Source organism: Octopus bimaculoides, chromosome 1 (genome assembly GCF_046866305.1).
Source record: "Octopus bimaculoides isolate indiv1 chromosome 1, ASM4686630v1, whole genome shotgun sequence".
Taxonomy (NCBI): domain Eukaryota; kingdom Metazoa; phylum Mollusca; class Cephalopoda; order Octopoda; family Octopodidae; genus Octopus; species Octopus bimaculoides.
In genome coordinates this window covers 127,375,909-127,399,271 of record NC_142928.1, presented here as the reverse complement: position 1 = coordinate 127,399,271, position 23,363 = coordinate 127,375,909, and the positions used below count along the sequence as shown (strand labels likewise).

Sequence of the window (23,363 nt, the reverse complement as noted above, 5' to 3'; positions counted from 1 at the left end):
GCACACTTGTTTCTCTCTTCATTCCTCATCTTTCTCTCTCTCTCTCTCTCTCTCCGGCTGGGTAACTTTGTACCTCCTCTACAGCAAGACACTTGTTTCTGTCTCTCTGTCACACTGTAAACTTTCATCATCCAACCCAAGATCACCTCCTCCAATGCCCCCTCCCGTCTCAAAAGAGTTTTCTTTTGTCTTGCAAGTACTTGGTGACCCTGTCAGTGCAGGTGCTATTAAAAGCACTCAATCTACACTGAAGTGGTTGGTGTTCGGAAGGGCATCCAGCTGTAAAAACCTTGCCAAAACTGACCTCGCCTGTGCTTGAGCCACATAAAAAGTACTAAGTTCATTCTGCTGAGTGGTTGGTATTAGGAAGGGCATCCAGCTGTAAAAAAATCCTGCCAAAAGAGTTACAGAAGTCTGGTGCAGGCTTCTTATCAAACTGTCCCACCCTTGCCAGCATGAAAGGCAGACATTAAGTGATGATGATGATGATGATGATGATGATGACGATGATGATGACGACGACGATGATGATGATGATGATGATGATGATGATGATGATGATGACGACGACGATGATGATGATGATGATGATGATGCTCATTCATAAACAAACTTGTGCATGGAATTTAATTTTATAAATTGATCACATACTACACAGAAGACTAATGAAAGTATATCACATATATATATATAAAATATACGGTATTGTTTGTACCTGAAGTTTAGGATGTGCATAGAATTCATTTAGAAAATCTAAAACAGTATCTGCCTGTAAAGTTGTTGTACAAACAACCACATGTTTTTCTGTTTGTGCCCGATGACTACTGTATGTCCCACCCTGTTTTTGTCTTTCTATCCATGTATAAGCGAGCTGTTCAAACTGAAAAATAAAGAATTTATAAATCAATTAATCAAATTTCAATTTTGTAGAAATATCTAGAAATACACTGATGAGAATATTATTTCTGTACTAACAACATACAATGAACAAATTGTGTATCATCATCAACGCTGCTGCAGATGACAATAATAATAAAAGAAGCTTAAATGTTACAGATAAATAGCTGGTTTTCAAAGAGTCAGGTTAATTCATTGATATATATATAGATATATATTATAAGCCTACGAAAATAAATTACAATTAAGATTTAAAGAAATTACTTAGATACGAGTTGTTTAATATGCATTAAAAGAAAGAAATTCCAGAAAATGTTTGCACAACAATAAATCTCCAAAATATTAATTAGCATTAACATAAAATTTGAAATGATAATATCTTACTTGTCTAGGAAGTACAATCAGTGTTGTACAAATCATTATAATAACAAATAGTTGACTAGGCCAGATATCTGGGCTGATATCTCCATATCCAACTGTTGAGAAAGTAACTATAACAAACCAAAAGGCTTGGAAGAGATCTAATTGTTTAACACCACCTCGTTGTAGGTGTTGTATTCCACATGCACTGCAAAAAAAAAAAATATATAAATATATATATATATATATATATATATATATACACACTATGAAATTAAATTTAAATTGTTAAATACATGTTATTACAAGTGATATATAATGTATTTTGTTATAAGAGTATTGTAGTTCGCTTGAAGCATTGTGTATTGTTTGTAAAGAATAAAAAGTTTTGAATGGTACAACAATGCACTATAATATAAAAAATAGACTATATACCTGTTGTAATTTAGTTATCTATAGTCCAATGATATTTCAGAATACAATTCCTTCTTCAGATATTCTTAGATATTCCATTTTTTTGTATTATAGTGCATTGTTGTACCATTCAAAACTTTTTATTCTTTATTTTGTTATAATACACATAACATAATTTTAGTGCTTTGATGAATATTACGTTACAATATACAGTGGTCATAACAAAGTGATTTACTAACTGATCCCATAACTCCAGTGGAGTAGGTGAGATGCTGTTATTGATATGTCATAGATATAATTGTGGCTGGAAAGAGGTATTCTTTCTGAAAAACCCTATGGGAGGATTCCAACCAATTACTGGGTTTATATTTAATATATAAAGGGAAGGTTACAACACAGTGTTGCAAACAAATGGAAAACTTGTAATTGATGTAAAAATATGCAATGGTGAGATGTACATTGACGTAGTACCTATTTTAAGTTAAGCATAGTGAGCTAGAGAGGAACACTACCGTAAGAGGTACTCAAGAAATCAACACTTAGTTTTCTATAGTTAGGTGAAAATGTAGAATCAACTATAACTGGACTAATTTTTGGTAGAATTAAATATTTAGCCAACAAAAAAATTAATTGCAGAAGCAGATATGAACTCATGACATCTCAGTTAGAAATTCAATTATCTTTATTTTCCTTCTTCAAATAACTTTAAACTACTGTAAATAGTACAAACAAATTATTTTGAAAATGTAAAACAGTTATTCTAATTTTTATTGGAATATTGTAAACCACACCTTGACACTCACCCCCACATCATATATCCCCATCACTCATCTGTTAATTTCCCATACCACTGTCACCTGTCTCTCTTTCACCCATTCCTTTATCCCTCTTGCTTCCTACACCTACGCTTCTATTGCTAATCTCAGTCACTCCCTCCTCCTTTCACTCTACTTGGCTTCAAGTATGACAAAGAATGGCAGTGAATCTCTTCTGTTCATTACTCCTTGCATTCTCTCCCCCATGCCTTTATTACTCATCTTCTATTCACCATATGTTGTATTCTTTCATCCATGCCTATTGTTTATCTCTCACTTGCACCCTCTGCTTCTCACTTTCCATTGGACTATACTTCTGGTGAAACTGAAGATAGCAGTGGATTTCCTCTGTTGACTCTGTCCCCAAAACTCCTTTGTGCTTATTCACTGGTACAAGACCTACTTATTTTTAATATCCACTGCTGCTACCCTCCTCTGATCCATCGTGTAGCCTAGGTATAAGGGACTACATTGGACTGCTAGTGTGCAGTACATCCAACTTACATCCTATTCTCCTTTATCATCCCATGTCACTTTGACTGCCAGCATTCTTGTTACTTTTCTCTCACACATCTTAGACTTCTCTCATTGCTCTAATTTTGAGTCATGTAGATTCTGTCATTCCTCTGCCAGCTCAGTCACACTGCACTGCCTATGATAAAAATACCTATTTCTAAATATGGAGCACTCCTATTGCTACACTTCATATCACACACCCTTCTCATCTCTATCTTTCATGCTTCTATCACTTATGCTTCTCATTCTGTAAAGAAACTAGTGAGTGAGCAGAGGCATGAGGTTGTGAGATTCATTTAGTGGTGTTGAGTACATGGCTACCTCTCTAATGCTGATGCATGCAAAAAGCATCCATCACCCTCTTTAAAGTGGTTGGTATTAGGAGAAGCATCTAGCCATAGAAAGAAAGCCAAAAATGAAACATGTATAATATGAGGTCTTCTGGTCCTGCAATGTGAGCAATGTCTCTAAATACAAGCTGACTCTGACCATAATGACCCAGCCAAGCCATGGAAAGTGGATGTAAAACAATAAAGATGATGATAATATTAAAATGTCATAAACTTATAGGTTGATTATTTTTTTCTTGTGTTGTAATTTAGTTACATAAATGAATCAGGTATAGTTGCTTTCTGGTCTATGATATTCACTAAAGAGCAAAAACGGCATTTTTCCTTTGCTACATTTTTTTCTTTGCTTATTGAGAAAGCCAAACTATTACATCAGTATTGACATTTGGAGTTCACAGCAACGTGTACAAAGAGATGTAAAAAAATACAGCTAAGTGTTTCACAAGAGACTCTGCAAAATTTATGCAAAGCAACTATCTAAACTAACATAACTACAATTTCTTTTCTTTTTATCTAGTGTTATGTTTATGTCCTTCAATTAGAAAGATAAAGATTATTTGAGGTACCATATTCTAAGGCTAGCTGACCAAACAGATGTAAGACTCAAACATTTCAGATCTCTTCAAACTAGTGGCCATGCTGGGGCTTAAATATAATGAGATATTTTGAATCTAGGGGAAAAAGAATAAAAGGATATTAAAAGGTCAAAGTCAACTTAATCAAACCAAGTATTTAACTGGTACTCATTTTATTATTTCCAACAGAATAGAAGGCAAAATTGACTTTGGCAGGAATTCAACTCAGAATGTAATGATCCATAACTAAATAGATAAACTTTTCAATTACTCCCATCCTTTCTTCCAAAATGTGTGTAGTCATATAGCTCCACTACAGTAAGAAACCTGTTCTGCTCTAGCCCCTTCTTTCATCTCCTAGCACAAAGCTGCCCCCTTGGGGTTTGTAGTCTTGCAAACTGCATGGCAACTTCACTAGTGCTGGTGGCATTAAAAAAAAAGCATGCAATATATGTAAAGAAATGGTTGAAATTAGAAGGAGCATCCAGTCATAGAAGCATTGGAGCATGATGCTTGGGTCCATTGGATCCTGTCAAACCACTCAACCCATCCCAGCATAGAATATAGACATTAAATGATGATGATAGTGATTACGAAAATTTGGCTCAAGGCAGAACATGACTGATACCTATTTTATTGATGAGTAAAAAAATCAACATTGGTAAGACAAGGACTCAAAATATAAAAGATGCAAAGAAATACCACAGAAATCTAGTGTGTTGTTCTACCAGCTCTGCTACAAAATTATTACTTGAATAAGAACTACTTAAAGAGCTTTTCCCAGACATGTTTGCAATACTGACGATAATAAACAATAAATTGGTATGGTTCAAATGCTCAAACAAAGACATGATAAATGAATTGCATGTATACAAACCTTGTAAATACCAAACAAAAGAATGTAGCACATAAGATCATTAACTGCTGTCCGAGAGCTGATTGAGATTTCTGCATTACACGGTGGAGATCATTCTATTTAAAGGAAAAAAAAAACAGGTAAAAGAAAAATGTAATAATATATTAAACTATATCTTTTATTTTAGATAACTGCTGAATAATTAAAGGAACTAAAAAAACAAATGGATATTCATTTTTGATTGTCATATGATGCATTGCACCAAAATGTATACATAGATATACAAACACAACACTCATACATACATACATAAATAAATACCAGTGAATAAAATATGTAGTTTCTAGTAGACCAATCACTGATTAAACATCTTTCTCTATATATATATTTAACCCCACTTCCATCTCTCTGAACCACTATTCCCTCTTTATACATACATATTGTGTGCGTGTATCCACACATTTTATTGCATTTTTGTTACTTCTCTGATACCAAAGGTTTCCTGCTGACAGTGATCTGCATTTTTCCAATCAGAATTCATAATACAAATGACATTATGCTATTAATACTGATGAGAGAAATACTAGAGAAGTAACAAAACTCCTACTGAAAAGAATTTTTCCTCTACATTTCTGGTGTTTAGTATTCATTCTTCCAGTTCATTATCATCATCAAACATAAAAATGTGTGTCTGTGTACACACACACACACGCGCATGCACACACACAGAAACACACACACAGAGACACACACACACACACACGTGCAAGCATGAAGCTTGAGTCATGAGAAAAACTTTTGAATTCAGTTTTAATAAAAGACCCACATCCTGTACAGCATGTATTGAGCATATCATTCTTAACTTAGTAACTATGCTTTTCGAACAACCATTTCTATTGCTAATTAAGTCACCCAGGTAGCAGAAGCTATCAACAACTTCTAGAGAGAGCTTGCTAAGCAATTTGAAAAAATTTATCTCACATGTACATTTCCTGCTTACATTTATAAATCTATGTAGGATTAGGTAATAATATATCACTTCACAGCTGTTTGTTAGTCTTGTATTTGTTCCATAACAATACAGAAATATTCTTTATAAAATATTATTTTGAATTAATCAAGTTTGCTCAAAACAGACTGAATACATTAAAGCATCTACTTTGGTATTTCACAACTGTTATTAAAATTGACTCATCCTTTCATTTTGTCATAGCTAAAAGAAATGTCAGTGATATACATTAATGAAATGGATGTAGAATAATTACACTTCAGTCAAGAAAAATGTGCGAGGAAAAAATTATAGCGATTTTTCATTGTTCATATTATTCTATACACAATAATTGACTCTGTAAAAGCTTTAATCCATACTATTGCTTGGTGGAAAATGTAGAGAGACAGACCTCTCCTGCATGTGTGGTTATGAATAAACAAATTATATATATATATATATATATGGTCAAGACCTGGTCTTGGCAGTGTCTATCCCTGAAAGGGAGGGTGGAGGTAGCCAATGTGTTCATCGCATCGGTCATCACCTACAGCCTAACTGTCGTTCCTTGCCCTGATACATAGTTGATCAAGCTGGAAAGACAGCTCTTCCACTTCTTGTGGAAGGGCTTGAAACTACTTGTGAGATGCTCTATTTGCTGCCAACAACCGTTAAAGGGTAGGCTAGGGATGCCTTGGCTGTTGATGCGCAGACATTGCTGAGGTTGAAGCATCTGTAGCTCTACCTGGATGGTGAACAGGTGTGGTCTCCATTGGCAAAACAGATGTTTCCCAAGTTCAATAGTTTCGGTGGAAAGGAAACCTGGTTCTATCGAAGATTGAAGTTAGGTACATGGTTTGTGGAGTGTCGCAAGGCTCTCCTGCTATTCTGTCACTTGGGCAATGCCTGTGGTGGAGTTTCCACCACATTATTTTACAGAGGGCTTCTAGAGGTGGAATGTGACAATACCTTAGGGGAAACCCTCTGTCTTGATGATAACCAGCTGGCCAGTCTGTTCCAATGTACATTCAGGCCGAAGACCCTGGACAACTTTCAGAAGTCTCTGGCATAGCAATGTTACTGAGGAGCATTACTTGTTCGGGACAAGCTCACAAGGGATGGTGGCCATGGCCCTTCGACCTGTCCAAGATGTGAGTGGGATAAGGAAACCGTCCTGCATGCTATTGTTCAGTGTTCAGAAGTGTCAGGCATGTGGGTTTATGCTGAACAACTGTTGTCAAGTGCAAGAAGAGTCCAGCTATCGACTAAGTCTATAGTAATGGACCTGCCTGATTTCATATCGAAAAATGTTAAGAATTGTTTTCTTATTGTAGTAGAAGTTGGAAGACAAGGCTGAAAGGGTAAAAGTCAAGCACCTTCATCTCTGGCCCTGAATTGGTGAATTATTTCACCTCCACCTTAAAAGGAAAATAGATCTAGAGTGAAAATGCCTGACTGTGAAAATGTTCGAAAATCAATGGAAGAGTGTAGCACAGATGTTGCGTGTGAATGTAACCTTGTGAATGTGACTCAGGACGTATCCCAGGTATCAGTGGCGAGGTGGGGATCGTGGGGTCCGAATTAAATCCCCCCCTACTCCATCCATAATGTCCTCTGGTCTGTCCTATCATTCGATTTCCTTATATTTTCATATTTTGTGAATTTTTAATCTCATATTTATGTTTATAGCCATTCTTTCATCTGACCCCAAATCAGATTGTGTTGTCCCCTTCTATGTTGTACCCTTGTTGGAAATAAAAAATCAACTCATTCTTAGTGCAAGTTTTGAAGAGTGCAGTCTGATTTTAACAGTTATATTTTAAAGCTATAATGGAAGTGACAAAGGAGCATATTTGGCATATTTTACTTATAAGTTCATAAAAGGCAACAATGCGATGGAAAGTGCAAAGAATATTAATGCAATATATGGGGATCAGACAATAAGGGTAAGTCAGTGTCAGCAGTAGTTCTAGAAATTCAGTATTGGAAACTACAGCCTAGAAGATGAGCCATGTCCTGGAAGATCTGTAGGGCTCAATGAGGATATCTTGCAAAACCTGGTGGAACAAAATCCCATTGTCACTGTTGAAAAACTAGCAGAGAAGCTTGAATTTGGTCATTCAACCATTCATTGACACCTGCGTGCCATTGGAAGAGTTAGCAAATTGGGTCAATGTGTTCCTCACAAACTTTCTGAGTCTAATCGCATGCAGAGAGTAAATGTGTGCTCTTCTTTGCTGTCATGTCTCATGAATGAACCTCTTTTGGACCAATTAGTGACTGGTGACGAGAAATGGGTTCTCTATCAAAATGTCTGCACTGAAGACAGTAGGTAGGGAAAGTAGAAACACCAGCACCCCAGGCTTAAGGCGGTCGTCACCTACGTAAGGTCTTGTTATCTGTTTAGTGGGATATGAAAGGTTTAGTCCACTTTGAACTTTTAAACCCAAACCAAATGATAACAAATATCTACTGCGAGCAGCTTGAGTAGCTTAAGTCAGCACTAGAAGAACAACCATTTTTGGTTTCAAGATGAAAGGTGTTCTTCCATCAGGATAATGCTCATCCACATACAGTGAGGATGACATTCCAAAGACTGGGGCTGTTTGGATGGGAAACGATGCCCCACCCACCATATTCATCAGACATTGCCCACCTGATTATCATTTATTCCAGTCTTCAAAATCATTTGGATGGAAAAAATATGAATTCTGTAGACAAGGTTAGAACAATACTGGAGGAGTATTTTTCATCACAGACAAGTGAATTTTGGAAGACAGGACCAGATAGATGGAAGAGTATTGTAGAAAATGAAGGAGAGTGTGTTTTAGATTGAAAAAGAACTTCGTTTATCTTAATTTTGAAAAATAAAAGAATTATAAAAAAAACTGTATTACTTATGGGATGACCCAACAGAATGATGGAGAACCACTTGTTTCATATATATATATATATATATATATATATATATATATACATATGTTACATACATACATACATGCATACATATATATATATATATATATATATATATATATATATCATGTTTAATTCCAGATACTATTTTATAGTGATTTTAAAATGATAATAAACATTGATATGATCACATATGGACCATGCAATTAGTTAATATGAATAAATGAATTGTGAAAAACTGCCAACAATGGCTACAATGAAATTTGCAGTTGGTTTTGTAGTTACTATTGGTTTTGCTAGATCAATGAATACCTGTTTGAATAGTAAAACAGATGCCTTGTTGCTTTGGTTACTAATCTTTAAACTATCCATTTCCTATACATTTTATCAGTTGCTTTGAAGAATTTATAATATTCCGGAATGTACTTAATGACTTCTCTTTCCTTTCTAAGTCTGTAGTGATAGAATTTATTAATTATAAACATCAAATATGTTTTTTTAATTGGATTATTGGTCTTTTAATTAACCTTATGCCTGCTATAATGAAAGGAAAATAACCTTTAATCCACAACTGAATTTAGTTTGAAAATAAATCCTATCTATATAATCCCATGGATATTAGCAAGATATCTTAAATTGAATTCAATGTCTGGCTGAAGTAAACTTTATCCTAGTATTCCCTTTCCAAAATATATTAAAGAAAATTATTTTGTGATATGATGCTGATGTAATATTTTATCAATTGTTTTATACAGTTTTTATCCCAAACTTTCCTAGCAGTGAATGTGTCAAACATATTTAGAAAATTCAGGTTCTATAAATATATCCTATAACATCATCAAAACTTCTTTTTTAAAAAAGAATATTTGTACAATCAGTAGAAAAAAGAAATTGAAAAGTATAATTTAGCTAGAAACACAACTGCATCCAAAAAAAAAAAAAAAGAAAAAAAACGTTTAATTAATCTTTTTTGAATAGGAAATAATGTTTTAAAGAAACATACAAACATATTTTGCAAGGCAGATTTTGCAAGCCAGCAGTTGAAAAATACTGGGATAAAAAGGTTCCGTAACTGAACACTAAATATCTGTAAAATAAGAGAAACAAATAAATGGCAATAAGAAATATTTTATCAAAAAATTCAAAGATGTGTAGTTTTAATAGGTATGATAAAAAGGTTCATTAAAACAAAATCAATATATTCCAATACCATTATTTAGAAATTTTATCACATGCTTTCCTATTATCTTAACTTTGTGTCCACATTGACTTTAAAAGATATGCAAGTAAGGTATGTGATGAATACTAACTTGATCATTAATTAATTGCAAACTGAACAATAAAATGTTAATTAAAAAAACTTTCAATCAACTTCCAAATTTTCCAAAAGAAATTTAATTTTTCATGTAAATTTTTATGAAATATTATCTAATTTGATATTTTGCTTTCAACATAAAGATAATTGAGATAATTAACAATAGAATAGCTAAAATATAGTGAATTGTAATTAATGGGTCAGTTTTACTTTTATTCATTTAATATTTTATCATCTAGAACTACATAAGGGTATTCAACCCTAAAATATACAATAACTCCCCTGTTGAAACGTTTGGACATAAGGATACCAGTATCTACATAGGCCAAAAGATGTATAAGTTAATCAGTAATATAAAAAGAATTCATAATTATTACCAATTTTAATACTCATTTATGAACTAATGATTTCAATCAAGATCACAAATCTGTGTGAAGAAATTTGGAATCAAACAATTCCAGATTTGATTTCACTGAGATAATGTTTTGAACCGTTTTAACCGAAGAAAGGTTCACATAACAGATGTATTTCCTATTATATATTATGCAAACCTGAAACATACATGTTAAACTATTTAAAAATATTACTATTTGGTTTGACTGCATTATTACAAGTTATACAACTTGATACCAGTATAAACTAGCTGGTAGAGACTTTACTTATACACACATTTATATAAAAACTTATACATATACTCGGCATCATAAGTGCAGCACTCAAGGAGAAGATCGAGGGATACAATAGGGGAGAGTACCCCAAAGTGAAGAAACGCAGGAAAATATACTTCCAGAAGGAGGGAAAAGGACATAAGATCAGGCCTCCAAATAAAATATACGAGATAGACGAAAGATGGAAGGGATACTGGGAGCTGGCCACGGATTTGGGAAGTCTAGTAATTTTTCCACTTATAAAAACGACAAAAAGACCAGACTTAGTCATATGGGACACAGAACGGAGAATAGGAATTTTACTAGAACTGACAGTACCATGGGAAGAGAACATCGACAATGCAGAGAAACGAAAGGAGAAGAGATACGAAAAACTAATCGAAGAGTGCAGAGAACAGGGATGGACTGTCGAGTATTACCATCTGGCAGTGGGGGCTAGAGGCTTCATTGAAAGAAAAATGACAACGCTATTCAAAAGAAGATTTGCGTTTTCAAGCTCAGAACTGAGAAAACTGATAAGGAGGATACAGGAGGCAGTCGAAAAAGCCAGCTTCTATATATGGCTGAAGCGGGGAGACCAAATATGGCTTGAAAGTCATAACATGCCGGCAGGAAAATAACATCATTAGGTGAGACAGGTGGACACTGAAGTGGCTTCGCTGATTGACAGGTGACGGTCTCGGTTAGAGCATGCGCGGGCTAAGATTACGCGCCCTCCATTATCAATTAAAGTTTAGACAGTGTCACGTGACAACTTGCTGGGGCTGCTTGCTGGAGCCTAGCAGCAGGAAATTTAGACAGTGTCATGTGACAACTTGCTGGGGCAGCCTGCTGGAGCCTAGCAGCAGGTATAAAAAGGGGAATTTGACAAGACAGTCAGTCGAACGCTGACACTCGTTGATGCTGCATCGAAGAGGCCAGGGAATAGAAGAAGACATGTACTCAACACCAGAGCTGAAGACACCTCTGAAAGGAGGGAGCCCCACCAAGTCAAAACGGTAGAGGAGTAGGGGCTGAAACCGGACGTGGTTCCTGCTGATAATGTCTTGAGCTAACTGGATCCTATAAAGGAGCTGTTGTGGTAGCAGACCACGAAACATGGTTGAAATTCCATTCCCACACATATACATACATTCCCACTATTGCACTTTTAAATCAAGTCTTTTTCAAGAAGGTCTCTACTAATAGTTATAAAGCATTATCCTTCCCTTCTAAATTAGTAAATACTAAATAATTGTTTCCTACTCTCATAATATCAACAGAAATATATTTAAGTTTGTGTTTTAATATATTATTTTTTTTAACAAATTTTTATACTAATTCTTTTATAGTTATTTATATGGAAGTTGTAACAGAAAACAACAACATTAAATTTTACTTTGAAATCTAATATTAGTTTTCATTATAAGAAACATCTCTGGCACACTATTTTGTAATGTTTAATAAATTATTACATGAATATATTATTGAGATATAATGCTTAGTTCACTTCTGAATAAATTATAAGGTGTTTGTATCTTCTTTGCTTTACTGTCAAAGACTATCTAGTTTCCATTATTAGCACTCAAGATTTTTGATGAACAGCATCTGAGGACACTCTGGTCTTTTGCAAAGCAATTATTAACTAAATTTCTATTTCATATGAATTTGACATTAATCATAAGCCCCTCATTTATGATAAATTTCCTGGTTGTTGATCATATGACACTTTCTGGTATGCTGACAGCAATATTGTTTAGCGAAGGCAAAATATTTGATAAATATGTTTGCAGCTGTTTCAATAAGAATGGAGTCAACACTGATAATAATCAAAACTACACCTGTCCATTTCAGTTCTATCAAGAATTACCTATGCTATAACAATTTCTCTTCTATAATCACTGTCTCACAAACTAGAATTTTATTTTATAACTGAAATATGTTCTATTGTGGTTCAAAATGCTTGTTATAATAATCAGGTATGTGTGGCTGTGTGTAAGAAGTTTGTTTCTGATTTCAGTCCTACAGCATGGTACCTTGGCTAAGTGTTTTCTACTGTAGCTTCAGACCAACCAAAGCCTTGTAAGTAGATTTGGTAGATGGAAGCTCAAAGAAGCCCACTGTATATATGTATGCGTGTGTTTGTGACCCACAGCTGCTTGACAATTGGTGTTGGTTTGTTTACATCCCCATAACTTAGCAATAGAATAAGCACTAAGCTTAAAAGAATAAATACAGGATCAATTTGATTGATAAAAAAAGCCTTCAAAGCAGTGGCTCTGCATGACTGCAGTCCAATAACTGAAACAAGCAAAAGATATATTTAGCACATAATCTGATAATTTTGAACTGAACTAAAACAAATTGGTTTGAAAAATATGCTTAGGTTTTGGATTTAAAATATCTGTGAAACAACTTGTACTTTCAATACTTCATAGCACTCATTAATTTTTTGAAATGATTTCTTCCTCAAGTGGTGGCTGTAAGTTATTGACAACAGAGAAGCCACAGTCACTTGGAGAATAGCAAATAAAGGAAAGCAAGAGAGAGAGAAATACTCAGCAGTTATTTGTATTTCATATTCTATGAGAAAAAAAAAAAACCGACAGAAAACAAAACATTGAAAGCAAAAGCTATGCTGCATTTGAAAGACAGCAATATCTTTCAGGAAGGTTTTCAAGAACCATTAAATTGTATAGTGTAGTTTATTATAGGCGAACAATTTAAACACTATAATTGTTTTCTCTTTTAACAATACACATCACGTTGTTCTTTATATATATGATTATACAACTGACAGGTTGAAATACTTAGCTCTATTTTATTTATTATAGAATTGCATTCAGTAATAAACATGTCTTCTTGCTAAGAATTTACCATGAAACTAGGCATTTACTATACTAAGCTTACTTAACTATTATAATTTTAGTTGAGGAGTGACAAATGGAAATTTGAATGTAGTACTTTCTATTTGGCAGATGAATGAAAGTGAATCAAAAAGAAAGTTTGATATCAAAAGCTAGAAGAAAGCCATAAGTTGATGGTGGGGGGTACTTGTGGTATAAAAAATCAAACAAGACTTCAGAATAATTTTTTAGGTTACATATGTAAACAGTGTGCTTCATGGATGTGGTGACACAAATTATTGTAGTTCTTCCTGAGATATTTGAAGTGATGTATTATATACTGAACTACTAGTATAATGTTTTCTTTCAAAGTGGAAGAAGTTTATGAAGATCAAATCCCACTGTACTCCTCCTAGACTCCTGCTAAGTAAAACAAATCATTCCTTCATTCATTTTACATCTGTTTTACCATGCTAGTAGGGGTTGGAGGAATACACACTATTGAGGGATTGTTTCACAGTTGGATGCCTTTCTGTTACAAACTCTTACCTGCTTTTTTTTTATGTAAGGGATTTTTCATTCCACTATTCTTCAGTAGCACAGAGCTAGTGGATGACTTACTGACTGAGAATTGTCAGTAAGCAATACTATATCTCTACATTTTTTTTATGTAATGTGTAAGAAGTAAATATTCACACAGACACATAGATGCATGTATGCATGCAAACCTGCACACACACACACACACATACATGCATACACCATGGGCTCCTATACAGTTTCTTCCCACCATATTTGCACGCAAGGTATTGATTGACCTAGGGCTATAACAGAAAACACTTGCCCAAAGTATCATGCAGTGAGATTGAACTCAAAACCATGTGGTTGAGAAGTGAACATCTTAACCACATGGCCATGCCTGTGCTCATTATAATTTTACACTGTATTTTGGCATGAGTACACACAGAAACCATACACTTCATACTCATTCATTCATTTTATGTTTTTTTTCTGTGCTAGCATGGGTTAGATGAATACATTATCAAGGAATTGTTTTACTGCTTACTTGTTTTTAAGTTAGGGATCTTTTATATCACATGCCTTAGAGGGCACAGAAGTAGCAGATGACATGGCAACAACAAATCTGCTTGTGTCTTGTGAATTTCCTGGAACACAAATGTAAAAAGAACACACACACATGTGCATACACACACATGTGCATACACACACATGTGCATACACACACACACACGATTGGTTTCTTTCAGTTTGTCTCCCAAATTCATTTACAAGGCTTTAGTTGACCTGGGGCTATGATAAAAGACATTTTTTCAAGATGCTGTGAAGTGGGACTGAACTTAAAACCACATGTTTGTGAAGCAAACTTTTTAATCATGCAGCTGTGTGTGTGTGTGTGTGAGAGAGAGAGTGTGTGACTTGCTCCATATCTTGAGGAAAATCATTCCAGTGCTTGTGTGTCCATGCTTAAAATTTAATATTGATGATAAAAATCTTACTAAAGAATCTTGAAGTTTGTGCTTATAGAAATATTCAAAGTAGCATATGTAGTATCAGTAAATGCCGCATGATTCAGTATCATGAACTGCATTGTCAAGTCAACAAATTTTTATATACTTGTTTTATCAGCATAGAATGGTTTTGTTTGTACAGTTGCTAAAGTAACGGCTTGTTCCAGCCATTTTTATATCAAAGTGGCAAAAATAAACATTGATTTTGATATGAAATGAACTGATGCATCTCAGGTGACAAATATTTTCAATAAGTACTCTGTCTGAAGGGAATATGTTTGTAGTTGCTTGCTTTTTTAAATTGCTTCCAGTGTTGATGTCTACTGATGTGAAATATATTTGCTGCATCAATGATTTCATAAATGTGAAAATGGCAGCAGCAGCAAATAATTAAGAGGTTGGATGGGAAGATTAAGTTCTACGTGCATTGTCAAATGCTTCTTGGATATGCAAATGAAGCATACAGTTCCTTACTCCTCTCTATATTTCTCTGAGTACTGATAGCCTTGTAATGTCTCTAAATTTCAGGGAAGCATTCTATTCAGCAATCAGTACTTAAAAGACTTCTAATATTTGTCTAAAGAGATAGTCTTATTAACTTTAGTAGCTTTAAACCCCAAACTTTCATATCAAGACTAAGTATCATTATCACACATCATAAAATAAAGTACCTTATTGGCTAAATATATGCGTTTTATGAGCTTGCCATACATACAGTTATTAAATTATAGATATTTGCAATAACCAACTATAAATTGCAAATATTGGGCATAATTTTGGCTATGATTGCAACTAAAATCAATAAAGACTTTAAGCTAATAGATAAACTAAATACCTTCAGGATTAATTATGTTCCATGACAACAGCTTTATATCATATAAGCAAATTAGGAGAGTATATTAATGACACTTTCACCTTTGATGAAAAGTAAATGCATTTAGCATTCTAAAGTTTCACTCTCAGAATTTATCCTCCCATAATTTAAAGTATCTTTTTATATAAGAATTTAAAAATCACTATGTTATAAATTTATTCCTTCTCTTTATTTTAGGAAATATTTGTATTTAACATAATTACACTTACTTTGGATTCTGAAATACACTCTTCATTTAAACCAAATAAGATTTCGCAAATATATTTTCAAATAAAAATAATAAAAATACGTTTTAATGCACAGCTCATTATTAGACCAGTTTTCTTTAACAAAACTTATTCTGACCCATCCAATTTACTGAGGGGTATTATTCTCAATTCATCATTGAAAAACAAAATGAAGTTTCTACTGTTAATACTACTTCATCTCCGAATTAACGATTATATATATATCAGTTCAACTAGTCTGAATATAATCTGACAAATTCAAATAAAAGCTCTTTCAACCATATGTGACATTTCTCTCCCAATCAATCTAATTTGTCAATTACATTCCTCAACCATTTTATTTTCTATATTTAATTCAATGTCAGTTGGCTCATTGAAAAGCTTATGATTTTAAAAACTAGCACTGTACCTTTTATGCAATGAAATAACTAAGTAGTTATCACCTAAATAAAAATATAGTGATATGTTGGTAGAAAAATAAAAAATATATATAATTAACTGCACAATTTAAATTTAGAAATGGAAAAGAAATATTTGCCTTAGTACATACAATATAAAGGAAAATTAGTCATTATATTTTCAATAGAAACTTAAGACAAAACTTACTGTGATGAGAAAGGGCACTGTATTTATTAATTCTAAGATGAATTCCACTGACAGAATTTGTTGTAAGATATTACCCTTAAAAGTATAATGAAAACAAAACAATTAATCATGTTCATAATACAAATATTAGTAATTAAATATATGTTAACATTCATTATATTACTTTAAGAAATTATATTTTTAATTTTGTATATCTTTCAAGCTTTAATTATTTCAAAATAATACATATTATAATTATTAATAATAGTTTTAATTCTAGTTAAATAACAAAAATATCGATATCAACATCATAAGTGGAAAATATTAAACAAAACACAAAATTGAAGTTTGAATTATTTAGTAAGCAGTTTATATCAAAGATAAAGAAAAGATGCCACTTACCTTATAACTTAAATACTGAACTAGGACTGTTTCTGTGAGACTAATTGTTGCAACTGTTAACTGACAAATCCATAACCCTTGTGAGCGATTTACCCAGAATATGTCTTCCCTTAAATTATGGAAATAGAAAACAAATATTTTCTGTTATATATAAATATATTTAAAATATAAGAAGTACCCAAATTCAATATAATATACACTACTATTAAATATCATCATCATCATTTAACGTCTGCTTTCCATGCTAGCATGGGCTGGATGATTTGACTGAGGACTGGCGAACCAGATGGCTGCAGCAGGCTCCAATCTGATCTGGCAGTTTCTACAGCTGGATGCCCTTCCTAACGCCAACCACTCCGAGAGTGTAGTGGGTGCTTTTATATGCCACCTTCTTATAATTGTTGTCATCATCATCATTAATATTAATATGCTTCTTTACATTTCAATTTTGGTTCTTAACTATTCCAAACCTTCTTATTGTTAACTAAATTCCTTCAACAAAATAAGACATGATAAAGATAAAAGAATTTTAATGAATTGCATTTCTAATGAACTGTATCTCCTAAGAATATTACAGTAAACCATTTTTTTGAAAAATAAAGTTGAAGCCCTAGTATTATCTATAAAGTTGATTTGAAAATATATCTAGAACCACTCCACTTCTTGACTCCAACAAAAGCAAATGTTGCACATTAAGCAATTGAAAATCAATATCTATGTTAAGCTCACAATGATGGATAATGATATAGTTCAATGCTATTTTATCACAGGGAGATAGAATTCAGCATTTTCACATTTATATATGTTTTTTTTTTTCCAAGCTGGCATTTAGTGGACAGGTCATCATGATTTGTGTTATTTTGTATATATAGCAACAGAGAAAATCAGCCAACTCTGGTGTTGAGTCTTACAGTATAGACTGGGTACATTTTGGAGGATTAGCCCATGTGGAAGAACTAAAGAGTCCCCACTAGCCTATAGTAGTTTCATTCAGAGCTCCTAACCTCTTAGATGTTAGCCTATGATGTGGCTTGCAGAGTCCATATCCTATTTGCATGTTCCATTTTTGGCATGGTTTTCATGGTTGAAGATTCTAGTCAATATTAACTGCTGAGTAATAAATATCAGGTTGCATTTTATTGTGCTACTGGTTTGCTTGCAACAGGAGGATTGAAGAGTCTCTACTATTCTGTATCAGTTAATATTTGGAGTTACAGTCCTCTAAAATAAGCATGTTTGTCAATATTATGCTAAGAGTTTTATTGATAATTTTTCATGGAGAAAAGTGGGCATAGAATTGCCTTTCTTGTGGGAATAGCAAAGTTTTACAGCTACAGTCTTGGATTTTCACTATGACCCTATGAGAGCTGTGTTTAGTTAATGGTGGTATCAGGTTGCCAGCACAACATTTAATAGAGATGGTGAGGACATTTGAGACTATGAAGAAGAGATTTATCATGATGTTGGCTGGACTTAAGTAGGGTTAAAAGAATATCTGCAGTTGTACCTGCATAGCACAGCTGGCAACATATACAGTCATTCAGGAAGAGAGAAATAGTATAATAGTATCAATAGAAAATTAAAATAGAAATTTAACTCAGAGGTTTGCCATTCGCTGAATGAAAATAAAGTCACACTGACCAATTTTGGTCAGGGAAAACATCAAAGGAAAATGTCATACTATGTTTCAGCACAATAAATAATATTTAAATTTAAAGTAGGGTTGATGATGATCAGTGTATGGAATGTGTGCGTGTGTTATATTATTTTTCCAGTGATTGTTTTTTATGAGTGGAAATAGCTACGGGAATACATCACAATTTAGGCTAAGAAAAATGTCACATTTATTAAACATCATACATAAATAAATTAAGACTTAGGGATAAGGGAGAGAGATGAAGAGAGAGAGAGAAAGAGAGAGATTGAGAGAGAGATGGAGAATGATGGAAAGAGAGAGAGAGAGAGAGAGAGAGAGAGAGATAGTGTGTGTGTGTGTGCATGTATTTTTTCAAGTGACTTTTAATGAATAGAAATAAAGTTACTGGTAGAAAAAGTCATGCAAAAATTAAGTGTTGGGTGGGAAAAATTTGTTCAATAGTTAGTTAGTATTTAGGGTCAGGGTTTGGGTTCAGGGCATGTGTGTGTGCATGCACTACTATGTGTGCGTGTGTATGCACGCATGCTATAAATTTTTCAGTGTGACATTTTTCTGCCTGTAAGTTTTGGACATGATTTGGCCCCAAGTCCATATATATATATATATATATATATATATATATAATGAAAGAATGAAAATGGAGAATTATGGATGTATAAATAATTAATTTGTATGATTTTATGAGGTTGAAAGTTGTTATAAAAACAATACAAATAAATTATAAATTACAAAGCTCTAAAAGAAATGGTAGACACCAAAAACTTACATATGTTTCGAATCATGCCCCTAGGTGATTCATAATTCTAAGCATATGAGGCAGAATCTCATCAGGGCTTTATACATATATATGTATGTATATATAACTATATATATATATATATATATACATGTGTGTGTGTGTGTGTGTGTGTATGTATATATAAAAATATCAAAGCCTTGTGATTGAGTTTGGTAGGCAGAAATTCCCCTCATGTGAAAGTGTTTGTGCCCCCCCCCCCACATACTAATATGGTGTATTCAGAACATGCACATATTGCTATGAGAGGGAAGTTAAGGAGGAAAGAGTAGAGGAGGATGGTTGAGAGCTAGTATTACAATACTGAGAAAAATCTTAAAATAGAAATATTTAATTAAAATTTCTGAGCTTGTTTCAATAATTTGTAAAAAAGGGTTTGTTGACTAAATATATGGGTTTTTCTACATGTAACTCAAACAGAATTGCCATCTCGTTGAATTCATAAGGTATTATATGAACATGCACATATCACAAGAGAGAGAGAGGGAGAGAGAGAGAGAGAGAGAGAGAGAGTGAGAGAGAGAGAGTGAGAGAGAGAGAGAGAGAAAGAGAGTGAGAGAGAAGTGCAATAATACTTATTGAATTTTTTTAAATATTGAATTAAATTAAATTTCTTATACTGATTTGACAATTTGTAAAAAGGTTTGTTCTTCTAATATATGCAGTTATTTCTTTCAGATTTAATTTAGAGATAATTACCATCCAGTTAAATATGTATAATTCTATTTCTTATTATCATGAAAGTGTTAATATACATATGAATATAGGTTTTTATTCTGCCAAACAAAATTTTAAAACTATATATATATATTTTTGTTCTGTTTTAGATATCAGATATATCTTCTCTGTATCTGTGAAATTAAATTTTACCTGGCATAATACAAACAATTAAATCGAATTAAATTTTACAAGATATAAAGATGATGTAATAAAATAATGGTTTATGCATTTCATGATAATACCAGATATCTAAACCACAATACGTGTGAAGTTGGTATAAAAACCATTTAAATAAAAGGAAGATACAGAATTTTGTTACATTTTCATCTTTAAGAACAGAACAATATCATTATCATTTTATGGCAACTTTTTCATGCTGGCCTGGGTTGGATATCTGACAGTCTGAATTAATTCTTATTCATAGTTACTGACAGCCTAAACAGGTTAGGGACCACTTTCACTTGTACATTTCATTAAGGCATGGTTTCTGCAACTGGATGTCTTTTCTATTGCCTACCACTTTACCTGGATGCTCATCTTATTGCCTACCACTTTACAAAGTGTATTGTGTGCATTTTGTTGTGCTAGAGAAGTTCCCAAGGAGACTAAAAATTCATCTCTGTCCTTCAATGCTTTTGTTAATTCACCAACTACTTTACAAAGCATATGGGGACATTGTATTGTGCTATGATCATTTTGGAACCTGGCAAGACTAAAAAGTTCTCTGTAACATATCTCTGTTCATCGTTTCCCCAGCAGTAGAAGGTTTTCTAATCCCTTGCAAAACCAAAGAGAATCACCTCTTTCTTGTGTTGTTTTCATACATTTGTTCCCCCATGCAGCACAACAAGGCAAAAGAGAGCCAAAGTGAAGGGTGATAGAAGAGAGGGTGAGGGAATGATAGATAACTACATAACAGCTGTAGATAAATGAACTAGACAGAAGTAACATGAGAGAGGGAGAAAAAGAATGAGAGAGAGAGAGAGAAGGACAAAGAATTAGAACAAGAGAGTGATACAAGAGAAAGTAATGTATTCTAAAAACATTGGAATTGAGGTGTCAGCTGATTCAAAGAAATTAAATATAAATGTCTATGTTGAGAATGAGGACATCTATTATACACTAGAATTATGATTAAATGACTTAGAAATAATTTTTGAAAAAGTATTGGCATAAAATATTATTGAAGAAATATTTGTAGATTTGAATGTGATGCAAATACCTAACAGTGCCAGTTTCAATCAGTTAAACTGACTCTAGCAAGATGATAACTTCATGCATGTGAGTATTTATCAAAACAAAGTAATAAAAAAATTAAAAAATTAAAAGAGGAAAGGGTGAACTAATCTTTGCTGTTGGAAAAAATCTATGAGCATAAAAACAAAACAGTTCTGATACAATCAATATTCTAGTTTTACAGAGAATTCAAAGAAAAAAAACTGAACTTACCATTTTATACTTGTAGATTCATTTGAGTCAGTTTCTTTTCGACAAATACTGTAAAAAAATTAAATATATTGAAAATATATTGATTATTTTTCAATAGGAAACCCTTCCTTAAGTGATTTCTTTTATGTAATATTCTCTTGCAAATAGAATTTAGAGTACGAGCAGAATTAAAATATAAACAACGAAATATCCTGATGGCTGTTATTTATTTGATATTAATATAATAAATAATAGTCTATATTTGTTTTAAAATTAACAAACCTTTTCAAGAAATATTTAAAATTTTGTTAAAATTATTTATTAATCTACAATAGCAATTTTGAATATGATAAAAGGGAACTGAATTATTTTATTATTATTTGTAATATATTTTTCTTTGGAAAAAAAAATAATTCAAAACATTTTTATCCTGTATAATATTTAAGGATATGAGTCTCATGTTGATTAGTAATGAATTAAATATGTATTATTGATATCTATTATATTTTCATAGTACTACTGGCAGCCTGTCAGATGTTATAGCAGTTACTGCATTCTAAAAATGGCTTCATTCATTCACTCAATGCCTTTTTTACATTCAAGTTAATGTCATATGGTCAGTTAATCACGAAGAATATAAAGTGATATTAAATATAAACATCAGTTTGGTATAAAAAGTGAAACAAGACCACTTGCAGTATTCAAACCACACATTGTCACTTGCTGGACAACCACATTACCAATTACACTTCATGATGTTCCTTATTGTTAACAGTAAATCAAGGTGAGGCATTTTGCTATGTTAACCATTAAAATATATAATATTTATAAATGGAGTTTAACCTGTTCTGTTATACTAAGTAATTATCTTCAGGAGATGAAAATGTCAAGATAAAAATATCTTCAAGAGATAAAGATAACACAATTAAAATAAAATAGCAGTAAAAAAAAAAGTTTTGTAAGAAAAGGATTGGTAGATTCCTTTCAGTGGGCCTGTTTCTTTTTTCTATCTCGAATTAGCACTTATAATATCTAATATTTCTTTATACTATGAAAGATTAGCTAGCCATATGTCATTAATTTGAATTGTATACCTTAGAATAGTAAATTCTATCCCATTAAAAAATATATGCTGTTTTCAGAAAATAGTAACAGTTAAACTTTCAATCACCTATCTCAATTACAGCAAACCATTCCAAAATAAGACTAATAGCTGTCAAAAGAGATTTTTTAAGCAAAGCGATATATTATAAATATCTTTACTACAAGCCTCAGGTTGAATCACAGCCCATTCAAGTGAAGTAGTGCCTGCATAGAGAAAAGGGAAGAAAACCAAATCTGAGATTCTAATCTTACTTATAAGTTCAGCAACTATCTTTTTTCTCATAAGAATATTCCTGCTTAATTCATCATATTCTATGGTTATTAACATGGTTGTTACTCTTCAATTCCCTCAAACAACTTATTCATATCACTAAATAAAACAGAATAACAAGATTTTATTTTATTCCTGTTATCACAATAGAACCAAAAGTTAACCAGGGTTTACTTCTAATTTAAAACTTGTAGAAAACCAAGAAATTGTTTTTACTTTCCAATATATGTATGTTCTCGGTCATAGAAGCCTTTTGTAAAGCCAAAAATTAAAAA

General features: G+C 32.7%; 1 protein-coding gene across 27 annotated transcripts in view; it reads right to left on the bottom strand.

Moving 5' to 3' along the window:
• Window positions 1-23,363, bottom strand: part of LOC106878725 (potassium channel subfamily T member 2) — a 668,752-nt gene that overhangs the window by 93,587 nt on the left and 551,802 nt on the right. For all 27 annotated transcript variants that reach the window (XM_089357587.1, XM_089357572.1, XM_089357576.1 and 24 more), the window contains 7 exons: window positions 21,735-21,782; window positions 17,113-17,221; window positions 16,732-16,806; window positions 9,691-9,774; window positions 4,805-4,899; window positions 1,282-1,465; window positions 716-880 (listed from right to left, as the gene is read on the bottom strand). In XM_089357587.1, coding sequence (XP_089213713.1) covers window positions 716-880; window positions 1,282-1,465; window positions 4,805-4,899; window positions 9,691-9,774; window positions 16,732-16,806; window positions 17,113-17,221; window positions 21,735-21,782 — 760 coding nt within the window. The remainder of the gene's footprint in view (window positions 1-715; window positions 881-1,281; window positions 1,466-4,804; window positions 4,900-9,690; window positions 9,775-16,731; window positions 16,807-17,112; window positions 17,222-21,734; window positions 21,783-23,363) is intronic.